Source organism: Phycodurus eques, chromosome 2 (assembly GCF_024500275.1).
Source record: "Phycodurus eques isolate BA_2022a chromosome 2, UOR_Pequ_1.1, whole genome shotgun sequence".
NCBI classification, from domain to species: domain Eukaryota; kingdom Metazoa; phylum Chordata; class Actinopteri; order Syngnathiformes; family Syngnathidae; genus Phycodurus; species Phycodurus eques.
Window position 1 is genome coordinate 40,958,570 of NC_084526.1, and position 18,463 is coordinate 40,977,032.

Genomic DNA, 18,463 nt, shown 5'->3' on the forward strand with positions numbered 1-18,463 from the left:
TGGGTTACTTGTCCTGTTGTTGCTTACGTTCGTCACCCATCAAGAAAACGATCTCTTAATGGTGCCACCAGCGGGTCTTCCCTAACCCCAGGAATGCTCCACTTTGCGTTCCCCCGAGCGTGATGGGCCGCGAGGTCGCTAATCAAGGCGTTGACTCCGGAGCCGACGGTGCCGAGGAGCGAGGCGCTCACGCAGCATTTAGCCCGCTGCTGACACCCTCGGCTCGCCCACGAGTGCTCATTGGAGGGCGAGGCCGTTGTGCCGCCTTGCGTGCTGACCTTTGCGCCTGAAAATGCTGACAATTCAACAAATGACTATTTGAAGTTACTTCCAACCAAATCGAATGTTTTAAAACTCTGTTGTGTGTTATAATTTAGAACCACGGCTTTTTTTGGAAGAAATATTCGGACGTTTGTTCGAAACCAATTGACATATTCTAATGAAGATGAAGTCACATTTATGCTTGCTGTCATTTGCTTCGTCTATGTAGGAATATCTGAGAAAAATATAATTTGCATAATCATTTGCACCAGTGTGTGTCTGCATTATGCTCCCCCCTGGTGGCCAAGGTGCACACACCAGATGGAGCACAATATCAATCGGCACTGAAGCATGAAATCACGATGCGCAAACCGTTTAATTCTTTGCATTAGATTTGATGACATAAATACTGTATGTGTTATATAGTAAAATACTGTAGAGTGCTATTTTTCTTATTTAAAAAAAAAAAAGTTTGTGTTTCTTTTTTTGTAGGGCTGGAACGGATTCATGGCGTTTCCATTCATTTCAATAGGGAAAGATGATTTGAGAAAGTCGAGGGTCAAGGAACCCGTACAAAATGAAATGATCCAGTTGCGGCTTTGCGCAAGCGCCATTCGTTTGCCGTCTGCTTGCAGTTGTCGACATCTTGCCTCTTGCCCAAAGTCACCTGAGACCCTATGATAAAAACCTTTGAAGTTTACTGTCTAAATATAAGACTAACTGGATTACATGCATATTTTAAGCGCTTTACTTTAGGCAAGTCCGTTTAGATTAACGCTAACAAACCATCCAAAACACCATAGACTGGCTAACAAAACTAGCATCGGTGTTGCGGTGTTATAACCCTTTAAGCAACAGATACTTGAACACAAACGGTGGAGCTAAACATCTAGACAAACAATATAATCGTACGGACAGGCATATAGTCTGTATTCTCTGCGAAGACGTCTAATATTACTGCAGCTTACTGAGGAGGAACTTGTGGCTAAAAACTGTTAAATGTCTTCACATTCTATTCACATTCCAGCCTACCTGCAACCTTAATGAGGACACAAGCTATAGAAAATCGATGTATGGAACATAAAATTGCACCAAATAACCACAGCTTCATTTTTTATTTTTTTGCTGTTGCCATGGCGATCCTGGATCACCTCCTCTAGTGCCCTGTATTAAGTTTGGTGCACAACGTACAACACTTCTATGTTTAGCCCGAGCATGACAACAAATGACCCAAAAAATGTAATAGTTGAACAAAACGCCAGCGTCACATGCTGACATAAAGCGCCCCCTTGTGGTCATATCATGCCAGGTGAATTTCCCCTGATGAGAAAATGTTTCAGACATGCAATCAACTTTCATGTGTGTTTTTATTAAGGCAAATATATTTTGGGAATCCAACAAGTATTGGGGGAATTAAAGCCGTTTCAGTTTTTATTCGATATCCTGCTTAGGGTCCATGCACTAGTTGGCTCATTGTATTCACAATAAGACAGTTGAGCGGTTTAGTAGAACCGGGGCGAACTAGCAGAATGGCTGGTCAAACTAGTAATGTTTATTTTTTTCACTACTAGTATGACATTTTAGCACACAGGACAGCCACAAGTCAGGCAAAACTACGAGTGGGCATTTTGGTGCTACTTGTATGGTCCAGTAATAGAGAACTAATGCGTGACTCACTATATGCTGTATCTCAAGAACTATAATTAGCTACAAACATCTTGATACCAAAATAGCCATATTTATATTCAACTTTAATACATGATGTAATGAGTTGTAATGAATCATCATCTATAAATTTTGTTGTAGAATTCATTATTTATTTATTTTATTTTTTTAAAAGAAGGATTTGAAGAGTAACTTTCTTGTTTGTACCACCATTTGAACTATTCTTTTTTTGCTCCACCATATCAACGATATGAAATAAAAACTCCAACAGGTTTCCATTGTTGGACTACATGCACTGTGAATCTGTTCCCAACTGCCTTACTTGGATAACCAAAGGTGAAATATAAAACAAAAAAAATACATCAATGGAGTTGACAATCACACAAACCCAAAAAATTTTGCTTTTTGTTTAGTTTATTGAACCACTTGAACATTTTTTTTTTTCTTCAAGCTTTGCACTAAAAGATTGAGAGCGTGCCAGCCTGTGTGCTCTGCTTTAATGTTTAGTCTGCGGTAGGAGCGTCACATCACATATCACATCCAGCCAAAGACAGAACACATCCAGTTACACTGTTAACACGTGGAGGTCAGGTGACGAGTGATGATTCCCCCCACCCCCCCCTGCCCTCTTATGACCAAGTCGTCTCTGTAAAACGCACACTGTATTCATTAGGCCAGCCGGGAACATGTCAAAACCAAACAAAATGATTGGGGAAAGGAAATATTGATACCACAAGAGTGCTCAGTCGAACCCAACAAATGAGGGTACAACATTGTAAATAATAATAATAATAATAATAATAAGTATTTGTTGAATATATTGCAAAACACAAAAATAAATTGCTTTGGTCAAGTTAAAAAAAAAAAAAAAAAAAAACACTAAAAGAAACTCAAAGCTGTCCACCAGGTTCTTGGCTCTCTAAGGCTGCGAAGGAGGTGTCAAGGCAATATGGTTATGGGGCCCCCTTATGGTGCGCTCCATGCTGCAGCATGCTGGGAGGCGGACAAAAGGGACAGGAGCGGGTGTCCCGAGGAGTCCGACGGGTCCTCACACGGCAGGCGGCGGTCCCTCGGGGTCGGGCTCGTTGCTGTAGTTGTTGCTGTAGGAGTTGGCTCCGGGCGGGTGGTTGGGCAGGATGTCCAGCTCATCCACCTGGGGGCCCGGGTGCAGGACCACCAGCTGGTCTTGGGGGATGTCGGCCGCCGCCGCCGCCAGGTTGGTGATGGATTTGGATTTGACGCACTGGAAGTCCACGTGGCGGCTCTTGCCCTCCTCTTTCTCCCACGACATGCGGATAAAGGGCCTCTGGACGTAGTTGTAGATGACCTCCGGACGACCTCCGGGACGCTTCTTCACCTTCTCCTTGTATGTGGGGTAACCTGAAACCAACGTACGGTCAAATGTTGACTTCAGTTGATTGGTACTGACTGCATCAGATGACTCTTCTCAATGACTAAAATATTATCAATACCTCTCAATAGAACACAGTGCTGTCATATTGGTATCATCATGTCATTGTTAAATCATGGCAGCTCGCTATGAGAGGATTCCCCAGCGTGCCTAGCGCTGTGAATAAGTAATGGCCCCCTTCTCAAATTCTTCGCAGTTTCTCCACTTTAATATTTAAGAGCTTCAAACAAATGTAAATATCAGACAAATATAACCCAAGTGAATGTAAAATGCAGTTTTTAAATAGTGATTTCATTTATTAAGGGAAAAAAAAACAACCCAGAGTTACCTGGCCCTGTGTTAAAAAGAAATGCCCCCCTGAACCTAATAACTGGTTGGGGCATCCTCAGCAGCAACAAGAGAAACAAAGCGTTTTCTATAACTGGCAAATGGGTCTTTCACATCTCTGTAGAGATGTTTTCACCCCACTCTTCCTCGCACAATTGTTTGCATTCAGCAAAAATGGAGGGTTTTTAAGGTCATGCCACTGCATTTCAATCGGATTAAAGCCTGGACTTTGACGAGGTCATTCCAAAACAATAATTTTGTTTTCTTAATCCGTTCAGAAGTTGACTTGCTTGGTGTGTTTTAGATCATTATCCTGCTCCAGAACCCAAGTGCGCTACAACCTGGGGTCACAAACTGATGGCTGAACATTCTCCTTCAGGATTTTCTGATAAAGAGCAGAATTCATGGTTCCATCAATCACAGCAAGTTGTCCAGGTCCAGAAGGAGAAAAGCAGCCCAGGACCATCACATGAGCACCTCCATATGGACTGTTGGTATGATGTTCTTTTTTCTGAAATGTTGTGCTACATTTACGCCAGATGTAATGAGACACACACACACACACACACACACACACACACCTTCAAAAAGCTCAACTTTCATCTCGTCAGTCCATATACTCCCAAAAGTCTTGGGAATCATTCAAATGTCTTTTTTTGCAAAAGTAATATGAGCCTTTATGTTCTTTTTGGTCAGCAGTGGTTTTTGCCTTGGAATTCCTCCATGGATGCCATTTTTGCCCAGTCTCTTCCTTATTGTTGTGTCATGAACACTAACCTTAACTGAGGCAAGGGAGCCCTGCAGTTCTTTAGAAGTTTTGTGGCCTCCTGCTTGAGTCACCGCTGTTCTCTTGGGGTAATCTTTGTAGGCCGGTCGCTCCTGGGAAGGTTCACCACTGTTCTATGTTTTCTCCATGTTAGGATGATGGCTCTCCCTTATGGTTTGCTGGAATCTTTGAACTTTAGAAATGGCTTTTGTAACCCTTTCCAGACAGACAGATGTTTACTACTTTATTTCTCGGCTGTTCTGGAACTTCTTTGGATCATTTCATTTTGTTGCATCTTTTTTCGATCTCGATTTTGTCGGGACAAATTGTGTTTAAGGAATTCTTGATTTAACAGGTCTGGAGATAACAGATTAACCAAAAATTGTGATTAGCCACAATTAATCATGATTTAACAAGGCGGGGAATTACTTTTTCCACATAGGGCCAGGTAACTGAATTTCCTTTCCTTAATAAATGAAATAATTTAAAAACAGCATTTTAAGTTCACTTGGGTTATATTTGTCTGATATTTTGTTTGATGATCTTAAACTGGGGAAACTATGCAAAAATATAAGAATTTGAGAAGGGGGCCAATACTCTTTCCTGGCACTGTAGTTGTTAAAATGCCTTTTTAGCTCAGTTAGTCCACTAATCCCATACATAGTTGTAATGCTGCGCATTATTGCATTATACATGAGGAATTACAATAAGTAACTTGAGAAAAGATCATCACTATTTCAGCGTGCACACTTTTTGTGTCATTTGGCCCGAAACCAGGTTTCACTAAACTTCTTCAAATCAAATTAGAAACCATACCAAGGTGATGATAATGTAAACGGTAAATCTGTTTACTCAAAATATTGTATTGCAAGTCTTACCTTCAATGCCCAGTCTTATTTTCTTTAATCCCCTCTCCTTTAAAACGGACTTGGCAACATCTCTGTTCTCGATATACTTGAAGAATCTGTACAGTTTTGTGCTGTAGATGACTGCAACAAGACTTAGGTTAGTTTCAATTTCGATGTAGTTTTGGGTTTCATCGGCATGCAGCACACTCACTTTGGGAGTACTCCTCTCCCATCTGTGGCGGGTACTCTTCATCCCAGTCGACCACGTCGTCATCGGTGAGGACCACGATGTGGCACTCACGCTCGCCGCTCTGGGCACTCGCCACCATCAGAGGTAGAACCATTTCTTCCAGGTAGAACTCAAACTGTCGCCGGGCGCCGTCGTTGGACAGCTCGTGCATCAGGGCACCTTAAAAAAAAAAAGCCAAGACTACTGGTCATACCAGGAGGTGGACTAAAGGGGACATGTCATGGGAAATTGACTTTTTGTTTGTTTGTGTAGTTGGAGTAGACCAAGTAAATCTTGGTCATGTATTTCTGAGCCCAAAAAAATGCGATCCTGATTTTTGTGTATTTACGTACAAAGACAGAATATCCCCTTGTCTTATTTTTTCAGTGAAAACAAAAATAAATAAATAAAAAAATCACTCACTGAGGTCTCTGCATTTGATGGTGCTGCAGTCAAAAGAGATGCATAGATAGTCACACGCCTCCCGCAATTCAGGAATGGAGATTCCATCAGGACAACGGATTAGCCCCGATTTGTAGTAATCCTGTTAATTAGACACAAAACACGCGGTCAAGCCAGTGTAAAGTGTTACATCGGGTCAATTCCTCTACAGTATTCATTTTTGTACATGCAGTTTTTTGTACATGCAGTTGTCATGTTCATTCTCAGTTTCTTAACAACATGCAGCGAAACGTTGAAAAATATGATCTACATACTGTTTTGAAAGGCTTTTTATGAACATTACAGTTTATTTCCTGTTTCTGAGAAAACTATTCCTTTGCACTTGTAAAATGTATGTATTCTATTCTATTAATTATAACATCAAATGAAATGTGCTCTCGTGTGAAGACAAAAAAGGTCACGTTGCTCCAGCCTTCTTGTCTCTCTCTCTCTCTGATATAGTATTACTTCTTCTTTTCCTTTCGGCTAGTCCCGTGTGGAGTCGCCACAGCGTGTCATCCTATCTCCTGCATCGTCCTCTCGAACACCAACTGCCCACATGTCTTCCCTCACTACATCTATCAAACCCCTCTTTGGTCTTCCTCGAGCTCTCTTGCCTGGCGACTCCATCCTCATCACCCGCCTACCAATATACTGACTCTCCTCTGGAAATGTCCAAACCATCAAACCTCTGCCGTCGCTCTGATGAGCTCATTTGTAATCCTATCCAACCTGGTCTCCCCTAGAGAGAACCTCAACATCTTCATTTCCGCCACCTCAACCTTTCCAACTGTTGCTCCACCTGCTCCCTGCTTCCACTGCAAAATGTCATCTGCGAACATCGCGGTCCATGCGGATTCCAGGCTAACCTCATCTGTCTGCCTATCCATCACCAATGCAAACAGGAAGGGGCTCAGGGCTGATCCCTGATCGCAGGTCCACCTCCACCATAAACACCACTCTCACACCTACAGCGCACCTCATCACTGTTCTGCAGCCCTCGTACATGTCCTGTACTATTTTAATATATTTCTCTGCCACTCCACACTTTGACATGCAGTACCACAGTTCCTCTCTGGGTACTCTGTCATAGGTTTTCTCTAGATCTACAAAACATGTTTGGTGGACATCAGTTGCATCAAAGTGGAAGATAACTGTCCGTTCATGATTGTATATATCAGTGGACTTAAGAAATATAGGCACTTCCTAGCAGCTGCCAGCCTGGTTGGATCTGAACTGTTTTCTTGCATGCAACTTTTTATTAACGTGTATTGCGCATTCCTCTCACAGTACTTGCCCGTCTCTCGCCGATTAAGGTTACAATTAATCGAAACTTAATTGTGATTGTGATCTTAGCTTCTAACGATCATAAATAACGTTATAATGGAAGAAAAACGATGAATATGCAGCGGCACGGGTTGTGTTTCCAAGTTCCTTTGTTGTAAAATGCACCCTGTGTTGCTTGTAGCTAGCTGTGTCGCATGTTCTTCTGCCTTCCCTGAGCGTGCTTTAAGCTGTTTATTGACACCCCAGTTGGACTTTACTGTAAAACTAAACGCGCGACAAAAAGAATAACATTAAATATTCAAATACATGACACATCATTTTAGAAATCGCCAGCTTGCCATCAGTCAATGGAAAACACTATTGACGGGCTAGCTAACATTAGCATTAGCTCACAGGAGGGATTTACCTTGAAATCACGAATATTTACACACAAACGCTGTAGTAACACATACAGACAGACAACATAATAATACTCACAGGCATACATTCGTCCTAATCTGTGAAAAATGAGTTTAATAAAGTTTTATTGCGACTTTCTTCTACTTTTTTTTTTTTTTTTTTAGCTTACTGTAATATGCCGCTCCATGCATGCATCGCACCCCACTGCACCAAAGAAGCCGAGGCGCGTACAGCAGGAACAGCAGATACAGTCATGGCTTTGTATAAAAAGGCACAAACCCGTTTTCCCTCGCACTGTCTGACATGAAATCAAAAATTTAGGATTACCAACATTATTTGTATTTGCGAAATGCCAGAATACTGAGAGTATTTTTTTTCAAGACATATAATAGACAATGCAATGCCAATATTCATAGCCAAGGCTGTATTTATTTTTATTTCTGTTTTTCAATATATTATTATTTTAGTTGTTGCCAATTTATTTTCTGTTTTTTTATTTATTAATCATGAGTTCAATAATCAAATAATCACGACCGTTACTTTTTCCAAAGTCGCCCAGCCCTCCGTGACACTGCTCTTAACTTTTTATAAAAGTGGGTCGCGGCAATGGAAAAATCCAGTTCTGAAGGTGACAGTCGAGAACCAGAGCGGTGAGAACCAGAACAAGTTGAGAACCATCAATGTTTCCCAATCTTTATTGAGCGGAGTCCATATTTTACATTAGAAGAAATCTTGCGACACACCACCAAATGTCAGAAAAGGTGGCTACACATGAATCTTCTGCCATCTAGCGGAAGAGCATTTAATTGTTCTGCCTGTGTCACTATATGTCACTGGCATAGGTAGATGAACAAAGATACAGTATTTGTATCATAATGTTTTGGATCAATTAAATTGGATAATTTCCCAGAGCACAACTGATGATCTCATGGCACTAGGACATTATGAATGGACACATTTACTGACCAGAATTGCTCGGAAAACCGTTGAGCTGATTCCTTCGGCCACCTCGAACTCTCCCTTCTCATTGGGCCGTGTAAAATTGTGCTCTCGTCCCGATCCAAACATTCTGAAAGAAAGCAGCTTTGGTTACATCAAGACTTGTGAGTAATGACACTGGTCATCAATGAGTGAGCTTGTACTGTACCTGCCCAGCATGGTATTGGGCTGTGCAGTGAAGATGGAGGGGTCGACCACGAAGCGTGTGTTGTCAACTATCAGCGTAACTCTCTCAGACGTGCGGATGTTCCGGTTGCAAACGGTGGCACCGGCCGCGCCCTCCTTGGGATTCTCGTACACAAACACCATTTCTCCCACTCCCAAACTTTTGAAGGTTCCCTCGCTGCTGGACAAGCTGCTGTTGCGGCTGCTGACCACGCCGCTGCTGCTGGAGCCACTGGGAGAAACCCTCTGTGGCCGAGGGCTGCCGGGCCTCGACGACGGCCCGCCATCACGGTCGCGCTCTACATACACACGGAAAGACAAGGAACATATGGGCAGTTTTTGTCAACGTATGCTATGACATTTTAGTACTCACAGTATTTTCTGCTACCTGTATTGATCTTAACAGTTCCACTTGTCTTGATGCTGATAGCATTTCAACACAGAAGTCTTTTTTTTTGGTCTACTATGACAAAATATGTACCCATAAATGCCACAATAACCAGTAGAGAGGAAGTTAAAAAAAAAAAAAAAAAAAAAAAAAAAAAGTGCAATTCCTTAAATTCCAGATGAATGCAAATGCTGACCGAAGAGGAAATGACTAACTACTACTGTGTAAGGCAGGGGTGGCCAACCACTCAGTCACAATTTTAACTGTGTGACTGCAAAGAGCTACATCAAAAACATGGGAACACATAAACTGCTCTCATCCCTTCCACTCACTCTCTCTTACACACAGAGACCTCCGCTCTTCCAGATTGACTGTAAATGTCGCACATCAACATGATAATGACAAAAATTGACATCCACAGAACTAAGACCACAGGCCAGTCATTTTTAACAATGAACACTGCGTGCACTGGCTCACAAACTCTCAGTTCAATGTTCAGTTCACATGTACAAACAAAAATATAATATTTTACAAAAGCATTATTTCTCTTACCATGCATGTTTCTTTGTAGGACTTCTGGCAATCCTCGCCCTCAACAGTCCTTATCAAACCTGGTTTATAGTCAGTTGTTGCCACTAGCAGCAATACCTTCAGTCATTTGCGTCAACACGCATGTGTGTGAGACGTACGTACCTCGGGTAGCTCACTTAATGAACATAATCCGTTTCATCGCCGCATCCGTTATGCGGGATGCTCGTCAAGTCACTTAAGTGGAACACATTTTCACATTTCTGTGGGAAATTGTGTAGTCCGTTCCGGGTGCTTTCAGGTTGCCCGTGTAATCCTTCCCGTTTTTTCCAGGTTGCCTGGCAACAGGCAGCAGAGCGCGGCGTGAATGCAAGAGAGGCTCGGGAGCCGCGGGTTGGCCAGGCCTGGTGGGAGGACTTCTTTTACAAAAGATGTTCAAACACGAGGTCATTGATGGAAAAGCGCTGATGCATCAATGATGTCATGGCATGGCCTCGATGCACTTATCCAGCATCCAATCAGATTGGCTTTATAGAATAGAAAGTCCTTATTGGCAACGTTTAATGCCAATATGACGGAATTGGGGCGCAACTTTAAGGGATGTCGATACCAGTATCTGTGCCCATATTTAGGTTGGCACTTGTCATAAAAATGCTCTAATACTATGCCACCGATACCACTTAACCTGCCTGATTTATACTTTCCAGCTAAGACTCATGTCAGCCATGAAGAGATTAGATTTTACACCAAAATGATCGATCATTTAATGCAAATTCTGCAAACGGCTATAATGTCTTAATTCGCTGATCGATCAATGACCTCAGTGATTGGATCCGCGAATTAAGAGATTAGCTCTGACATAATCTCGCTGCCGTTTTGTATGTATGAATCTGAAAGCTAGTTTATTTTTAGGAACTGTCTCGTCTTTTGTGATTACATTGCGCAAGCAGCTCGGACATTCCTGTGGCTGTAGCTAGCTCACTAGCGTGGCTAAACACAGTGGAGAGCCCCTCCTATAAACCGCGCATCATCGCTTCAATGGCGGCTTCATCGCCAGATTATTATGTCCAATAACGCATATATGACGGCAGGGCCCCGTGATTGTGCTGCGCGGGCAGCTCCAATTCAATGAGCAGATCAATGTGAGCAGGAAATTGATAAAGGCAGTCAGCTGTTCTCTGACCCGCCGAGAGCTGTGGACCGTGACCCCCCCCCCCCCCCCCCCACCTCACCGTGGGAGGCCCTTCTCTTCTTTCCCTTCATACTCACCACTGCTGTGTTGGCGGGTGGGCGAGGTGAGGTTGCGAATGCAGGGTGTGAGCTGCCCCTCTCTCTCATGCGAGGAATCCCTGGAGGGATCGCTGGAGCGGCGGCGGTCACATGAGCGGTCGCAGCCCCCGCTGGCACCATGCAGGCTCATCTTCCTCTGTTGGGCCTCCACTCGAGATGCGCGAGTTTGACTGCTGCGCTTCAACACAAAAGATGAGTCGATGTCCGTATGAGTTAACTACAGGACATTTCATTTCATTGTGGGAGACCGGCTACGACCACAGTAGGAGGGCTCTCAGTTTGTATTCATCTGGTTTGCACACCATGTGAAACACTGTTTACTAAAGAGAATGCAAAAACCTGGACTGGAAGTGTTTTGGTGCAGTTGCAAATCAAGTATGATTAATACACACAAGAATGCAGTCAGGCCACGTTTAGATAAGCAAACAATTAAACAATTAGATAAGCAAAGCTCTAGCGATCCCAACTACTGTACAGACCTGCCCAACTAAAATGAAGGACTGCATTTTAGTGGAACGCCCCAAAAGTTGTACAATTTGGAGTTCAACCAAGACTTCCTCATGGAAAAATAGCCTCATGTTAAAAAGAAAAAGAAATGAGTTTGAAACGTGACGTCACGTGAGATGTCAGCAAATTGTGTTAGACTCCAGCTCACTATTTAAAAAGGTAAGCAGTTTTGCTTTTACTTTGCTTTTTTTATGACATCTTCACAGCAGGGTAGCAGTCATCAGTGATAGCAGAGGAAAACTGCAATAACTAGAACCGCAAATGGAACGTACAGCGAACTAGGAACGTATATGTCTGCTGAGAGCAATTTGAACATCCATCCATTTTCTATCACGCTTATACTCACTAGAGTCGCGGGTGATCAGCTCACTGGGTGAGATACTGTACACGAGGTACCGTACATATTGGGCTGGTCACCAAACAATGTTATATTTAGACATTTTAATTAAATATCAAGTATACACTAGGGGTTGAACAGATTAGTTAACTTTACAATTCCCCATCAACGTTTTGATTTAAAACTTGAAGTTGACTAGTTGTCAATCCCTTGTGTTAGGCATCTCGTCTTCCAATCTGCCAATTTACAGAAGACTGCCGACTCGCCCGTCTGCTACCGTCGGCGAACTATCAAGCTATGGAGCGGCGAAATGTCCGACCAAAAAAAAACGACAGTCTTCGGTCGTCCGTGCAGGTCCTAGAGTACACAAATACGCTGGTTCAGCTTTTTCGATCGTCGCTAGTCTTCAAATATTTATACGAGCGGCAAGGGGTGCACGGGACTGGCAGCAAGGAATGAGGGCACCAGCACAAAGTGCAACTCCATCTTCCTCATCCAGAAGTTATGTCCAATAATGCCTGGGAAATGGCTAGATATCAGCACTTAAATTAAACTTTTATGAGCCATTTTGTTGTCACCATTCTATCTGTCCAAACAAATGTACCTTTAGTTGGACCAGCCATTAAAAATGACCTTATATATGAACAGCATAAGGTAAGCAAATGATTTGAAACACCAAATATCAGTGGAATGGGATCCATTTCCACAACACGGCAAAATACAACCCCTACGACTGAATTAAAAACCTAATACATTACAAACAGGTTTAATGTGTCTTTAATGTTGCCCCTCTTCTTAAATTACAAATGATTCTTTTAAAAACATCCAGCTGACGACTTGCACGGATAAAAGGCCATACACATCAGTCAGATTGTAATACCGGAAATTACAGATGTTACTGGGGTACAATCAAATCACATTGTTGTACTTACGATCTCATATCGTCGTCGTTTGCTTCTTCGCTAATGAATCAGAATGATTCTTTGATTACTCCGGCTCGCTCACCTCGAATGCTTACACAGTTTGCGAGGTCGGCTTGCCGCTTTCCGTTCGCAGTTTTCGGGGTCACTGGAGTTACTGTCATATGACTGCAGACGCGTTGCCATCACCCGTACATGGGAAAGTCCGCTCCGGAAGTGTCAGCGTTCATCATTAAGTTGTCGTCAACCGGATCCGCTTATTTAAAAAAAAAAAACTCCAGACAAAACCCACCCACTGTTAGCACATAAAAAATGGTTTCGGCAAAATTTTACAAGTGGCGTCGTCTTAAATAAAATAATTTGCTATTGCCGGCCTAAAGTGTGACATTTAATCATACAAAAAAAACAACAACAACAGTCGGTCATTTCACTATATAAGGCAATTTACCATTAGCATTAGCTTAGCGAGTTTCCCACGTTAGCACTCGTACATACCTAGCGTTGCTAGCATCAATTTACAGATACATTTTGAGATTATTTCATGGAATGTTGACCCGCTTAGCACTACAGTGATATAAAGCCTGTGAGGAGCAAATAAAATATGAGTATAGTTACCAAATTCGCCTTGCTCTGCGCCGAAGTGTAATCCCGACAGCTAGCTAGTTAGCCAGCCTCCTCCTATTCAAAACAGTCATGCATCTGACGTCACGCGACAAACTCAGCCACACATATTCGCATCGGAAATTTAGCTACTCATATATGTATTTTTTTCTACATTAGAGTGGTTTGAAAAAAAATCTCGTTGGAAAATAAATACATAATGAAAGCAATTATCACTACGGTATTTTTCTTTTCATCATTTCACCTTTAAAGGATCGAAAAGTTGCTCTCTCCAATCTCGCGATATGTGACTTCACTTTTCTTTTCTTTTTTTTTTTTTTTTACTACTGTACATAAAAATTTAAGTCCATTGTAGTCGAAACACATGTAAGAAATCACCTAAATAAAATATTTTAAATGTGAAAATGACATATATATATAATGTTCAAGTTTTACAGTTGATCTGATAGTCTCGCTGCTTTACTGTAAATTGAACTACAGTACTCGTTTTTCACATATAGACGTCATATTTATTACATTCTACCTTGAATGAATTGTTCACATCCCAAATGAACGTTCGTCGTCATATCAATCATCGATAGTCATCAGGCTGAAATGGCAGAGTGCAAATGATCAAGTCTCGCGATATTTGGCTTCGTGTTTTATTTTTCAAGTACTGTACTGTACAGCAGGGGTCACTTATTTCAAACTGAGATGCAAATTTCTGAAATGACAAATTTACTCAAATGACCTCAAATTAAATGTTATTAAGTTTTAATGATATTCATCATCAGTGAAGACACTGATGATGTCAACAGTGATTTAACAAGTTAGGAAAAAGACAACTATCACCATGCAACATTATTTCTACTACAAATTTCTGCAAGTATTTACATTTTCAAATGATCACTTCAGCAACATTCCTTGGAAATCACAATGTCCCATGTTGGTGACTCCTGCTGTCCAGTATTTTACAATGTAAAATGTGTAAATCAATTTCTGTTAAAACACGTGAGAAATTATGTTCATAAAAACAATTTAATGCTTCAAAATGTGAAAATTATACAAGTACAATATAACAGATTTACAAGTGAGTGGAAAGGCTTACTCATTTGTAATAAATCTAACTACAGTAGAGCATTGTATGGTGTTTTTCATAGAGATTAGGTTTCAGATTAAGCATCAGCGTTTACAGTCACTTGCACAGTGCAGTGTGTTTGCACTATAGCATTTAGCAAACTTCCAACTGCATTAAACATTTTTTTTTTTTTAATCAAGAATGATCTAGCTAAATAGTATGAGTACAGTAGCATCTCTTGGGTGATTTTTTTAAAAAAGAAAAAAGCCCAGTTAAAACATACACATATGACTAAAACGAGCACTTAAATTGGTCCATTATTTGACATTTAAACCAGTCACCTGTACACTTTATAACATCAAGTACCGGTATTTAAATTCTTCTGTTTTTGAAAAACAAACAATATTATTTAATCATAAATGATAAAATTATATTGTCCAAAAAAAAAAAAGCAAACAAACGATTACCAGTAATTGACAGATTGACAAGGATGAATGCTGAAGAAACAAGATTTTTTGCATTGGCCTTGCATTGGCAGTTTACCTAAAATAAATAAAAGAAACACTGAAATAAAGAAATAAAGCAATAATAGCAAATACTGTACTTCTACAATAGTCAATTTAGTTGTTGTTTTCTTGCACCAAGAACCTCATTTGGGAATATATTTTTGATAGTGGCTAATTGTCCGTGTTGAGGGTCGGCAGTGGATACAATAATGTCCTTCAATTTCTCCTGGAGCCATCCCTGTCGCTCTCCCACTTGTTTGTGTTCCTGAACATTGTGCATTAACTGTACCTCACTGATGGTTCTCTTTCTGCGCACAAAAAATATCAAAGTCACTGCGAGGAAAACATGATTAATCAGTAATTAATGACTTTTTTTTTTTTTTTTTTTTTTTTTGTCCTCCTCGAGTGAAAAACGGCACAATAAATCAAATTGCCGATTTATAATCCACACGTTAGAACAGCATTTACCTCAGTGGTTTAGCATCTGTATGCAAACTTGAAAAGAGGAGTATTAAAATGGCTGTTTCCAAGCAGCGTATCAAAACCATGCTGATGATGAGCTGAAATTAAATAAGATATTGTGTTAAGAAAAGTTGATTGTAAAATAGCTGTATTGAAATAAAAAAAAAAAAATCAAAGTTTGGGATTATTTTTGTCAAGCAACACAATTTCGAAACAGTTACGTCAATCAATATCTTACCAGTTTTGTCCTTGTATCCAGGAAATGATGTTTTTGATTTTGTTTTGTTGTTGTGACAAGACTACAGGTACATGGACACGACAGAGGAGTCAAACTTGGTCAGTCTTTTGGTGGGAGTGGGCTCGTGGCCTTTTATACACACGGTCGAGCCCTCCCCTGGTCATCGATGCAATTTCACAGTCGATGTTGATGTCACTTCACTAATGCATCGATGGGCACAGGACAGGCATGCATGCATCCTCGTGACACCACCGCTGAATACGAACTCAGCTTTCGACACCTGCGCCCCGCACTGCCTCCGTCCTCTGCTTTTGCTCTCGGTCCAGTTTCACCCTTCATTTGAAATAATGGCCCCCTCATTAGCGCATCAAACACTTAGTGGAATACCTTCGGAGGCCTGTGGTGTTGGTGTAAGTGTCATACTGTGGGACTCCGGTGAAAAAGTATACTCTTTGAAATGGCAATGACTGTCACTTGAATTCATTAGCAACCTAATTTATTTTATAGTTCACGCCGCATGCTGTATGCATGCAAAGGTCGTGAAGGGAGGAGAGGGAACAGGACAGTGAGGCAATTCGCTGATGACGACACTAATGCACTAGTAACTCACTTCAGTCCTTTATGGAGCACTGAACATTTTAACCCTGGAAAGTTAACATTACAAGACTCCAGGGACAACATTTTCACCAGTAACATGTTTACGATGGTGCTAAATTGGTATATTTTTTAAAAATCATACAGATAAAGACAATTTGTTTGGTGATGATTTTGACATAGGAAATAATATAACGTGAATGTCAGTGCACCCCTGCATATTCGTTTTGCAGATTTGTATTTTTTACTTATTTTTTTTAAAACCCATCGTTATTTATCCGCTGCAACTATCGCCTACTTGCTGGTTTTGTGTCCTTTTGACTTTTGGAGTTTTAAGCAGGGAATGTCATACAAGTTAACACAAGAATAACTGGCTTGCGGCGATGAAGCGTTCACAGCGATACCGCTCTTCGGTGTTGATTCCATCTTTGGTGTCATTGTCGGCAGAATTCTAAGTGTTTCGCTGTCAACCCACGAATAGGGAATGTGAGTTGCAATTAGACTGTTGTGAGTTAGCATTACCCTGCGGATTATTTGTTGTTATACTCATTCGGTAACAGTATGGAACCGGGGAGTTAGTGGGGGCATGTGCTGCCCCACTTTTTGCCCTATGTGCCCATATATGTGTGGTGGCTATAGGCTTAGAAAAACATGACTATAAACATACAATTATTGTACAATTGTGCTGTAAGAATGAGGAATAAATCTTGTACTGTATCACAAGGTGCATGAAGTAAACACCACAGACCTTTTGTAAATGTTTCACAAGAAAAAGATTCCTTCACACTTCCCTTTCTGCAGTTTTGACCATCTTTTTGGCTTCTGTAGCAATAAACAATTCCAACTCCACTGACAATATCAAACACGAAGCTCTCCGTCTGGCCTGTCTTCACCACCTTTGGTTTCGAGTAAACGACATTTTCTTTTCAAACGTGTAGTACAACCGGCCGCGCAGCTTTGGTTAGCTCATGCAGTCATAATGTGAGCCATGTCAGTTATGGTATGCTGCTGGTGTGCAGGAGGAATTGAGAGCAAAGGATGCGAGGAATTGCATGCAAATCATTAACTTGGGTCATCCGCCATGTCGCAAAGAAATGCACGTAAAAAAACAACAACAAAAAAACACTTTGAACTCCAAATGGATGCGTTTGCTAAATAGACTGTCAAGATAATAGCGTACGATTGAGGCGGTTCAAGCCCCAGTTGACTTTCTTGTGGACATTTGCATCAAATGGCAATAATCTCACTGGGAATTTTATTATATTTAATACATGCCAGGTAAATTCAATGCAGTCCCAGAAAGTGTTTTTCTTTATGTACAGTACGTGATTTAGAACTGTCCCTGAGGGCCTCTATGTTGAATGTTTGAAGGCATGGATGCATGCGTGCGTCCCTTGAACTCTATATGGATATGGTGTTAGTTTTTATCATGAAATGAGGTCACCACGCTTGAAGATATCATATGACGAAAAGGTGTATATTTAGACATGACATCATCCCACCTTTGCCTAAGAAACCAAACAAACACACAGAACACATAATCTAAATCATACCGCTTGGATAACCGGTTATTGCTTTTGAAGGGCGCTTACAATCCAGCACAGCAATAAATCACTGAAACGGTGATGCGGCTTCATCTTTGTGGCGTTGCCACCGTTTCGTCGACAAAATCGGGCTTTATCCCGCTGTTACAAAGGCTCGCAAAGACATGCAAGCCTTGTCACTGCGGTTTTATGTGAATACTTGCACATCAATCCATCACATTCTCTTGATACGAGTGGCTGACTACCGGCACAGGTGGTGCTGGTGTCAAGTTAGTAGTGAGAATCTGATCACTGAGGTGCACATTGAGGTTCAGCTTTTTATTCTTTGTTGCACTTTTAAAGGCAATGACACTGCACTTGAAAATGTGTCACCGCAATCATTACTGTCTTCCCAAAAAAATATAACTGCGACTGCTGGGGAAGAGCATTTTAACAAATGCTGTTGTGCATTACACATAGGGTAATATCCAACTCAATTTGCCTTTAGTCCTTCAAGTAAAGTGAAAATGAATGTCATACATTTGACATACATACCACAGAGAAGTGTCGCTAACGACCCTGCCAAATTTGCAAAGTCGATAAAACGAGGCTCCGACATCGTGAAAAATGAAGCCGTTGTCTGTGCTTTCAAACGTTGTGGGAGTGTCCGCTAAATGCGTGAAACCACAGCCGG

The 18,463-nt window shown here is 41.3% G+C and overlaps 2 protein-coding genes across 8 annotated transcripts; both read right to left on the reverse strand.

Moving 5' to 3' along the window:
- Nucleotides 1–1,849: 1,849 nt before the first annotated feature.
- Nucleotides 1,850–13,469, reverse strand: btbd10b (BTB (POZ) domain containing 10b). Of its 7 annotated transcripts, none has more exons than XM_061670705.1 (8): nucleotides 12,854–13,035; nucleotides 10,984–11,177; nucleotides 8,782–9,097; nucleotides 8,601–8,703; nucleotides 5,931–6,051; nucleotides 5,490–5,687; nucleotides 5,309–5,419; nucleotides 1,850–3,306 (listed from the first exon to the last, which is right to left on the reverse strand). In XM_061670705.1, exons 1-8 carry the CDS (start codon nucleotides 12,952–12,954, stop codon nucleotides 2,975–2,977), a joined length of 1,476 nt encoding a protein of 491 aa, XP_061526689.1. In that variant the 5' UTR covers nucleotides 12,955–13,035; the 3' UTR covers nucleotides 1,850–2,974. The 7 variants fall into 7 exon arrangements, with proteins under 7 accessions (XP_061526689.1, XP_061526694.1, XP_061526692.1 ...); XM_061670710.1 differs by lacking the exon at nucleotides 12,854–13,035 and adding an exon at nucleotides 13,384–13,469 and having other exon boundaries at nucleotides 1,851–3,306; XM_061670708.1 differs by lacking the exon at nucleotides 12,854–13,035 and adding an exon at nucleotides 13,384–13,468 and having other exon boundaries at nucleotides 1,851–3,306; nucleotides 10,984–11,182.
- A 1,516-nt stretch (nucleotides 13,470–14,985) lies between these two features.
- pth1b (parathyroid hormone 1b) lies at nucleotides 14,986–15,500 on the reverse strand. The gene is made up of 2 exons (XM_061703475.1): nucleotides 15,421–15,500; nucleotides 14,986–15,260 (listed from the first exon to the last, which is right to left on the reverse strand). The coding sequence occupies exons 1-2, from the start codon at nucleotides 15,498–15,500 to the stop codon at nucleotides 15,062–15,064; spliced, it is 279 nt and encodes a 92-aa protein (XP_061559459.1). The 3' UTR covers nucleotides 14,986–15,061.
- Between the last annotated feature and the right edge of the window lie 2,963 nt (nucleotides 15,501–18,463).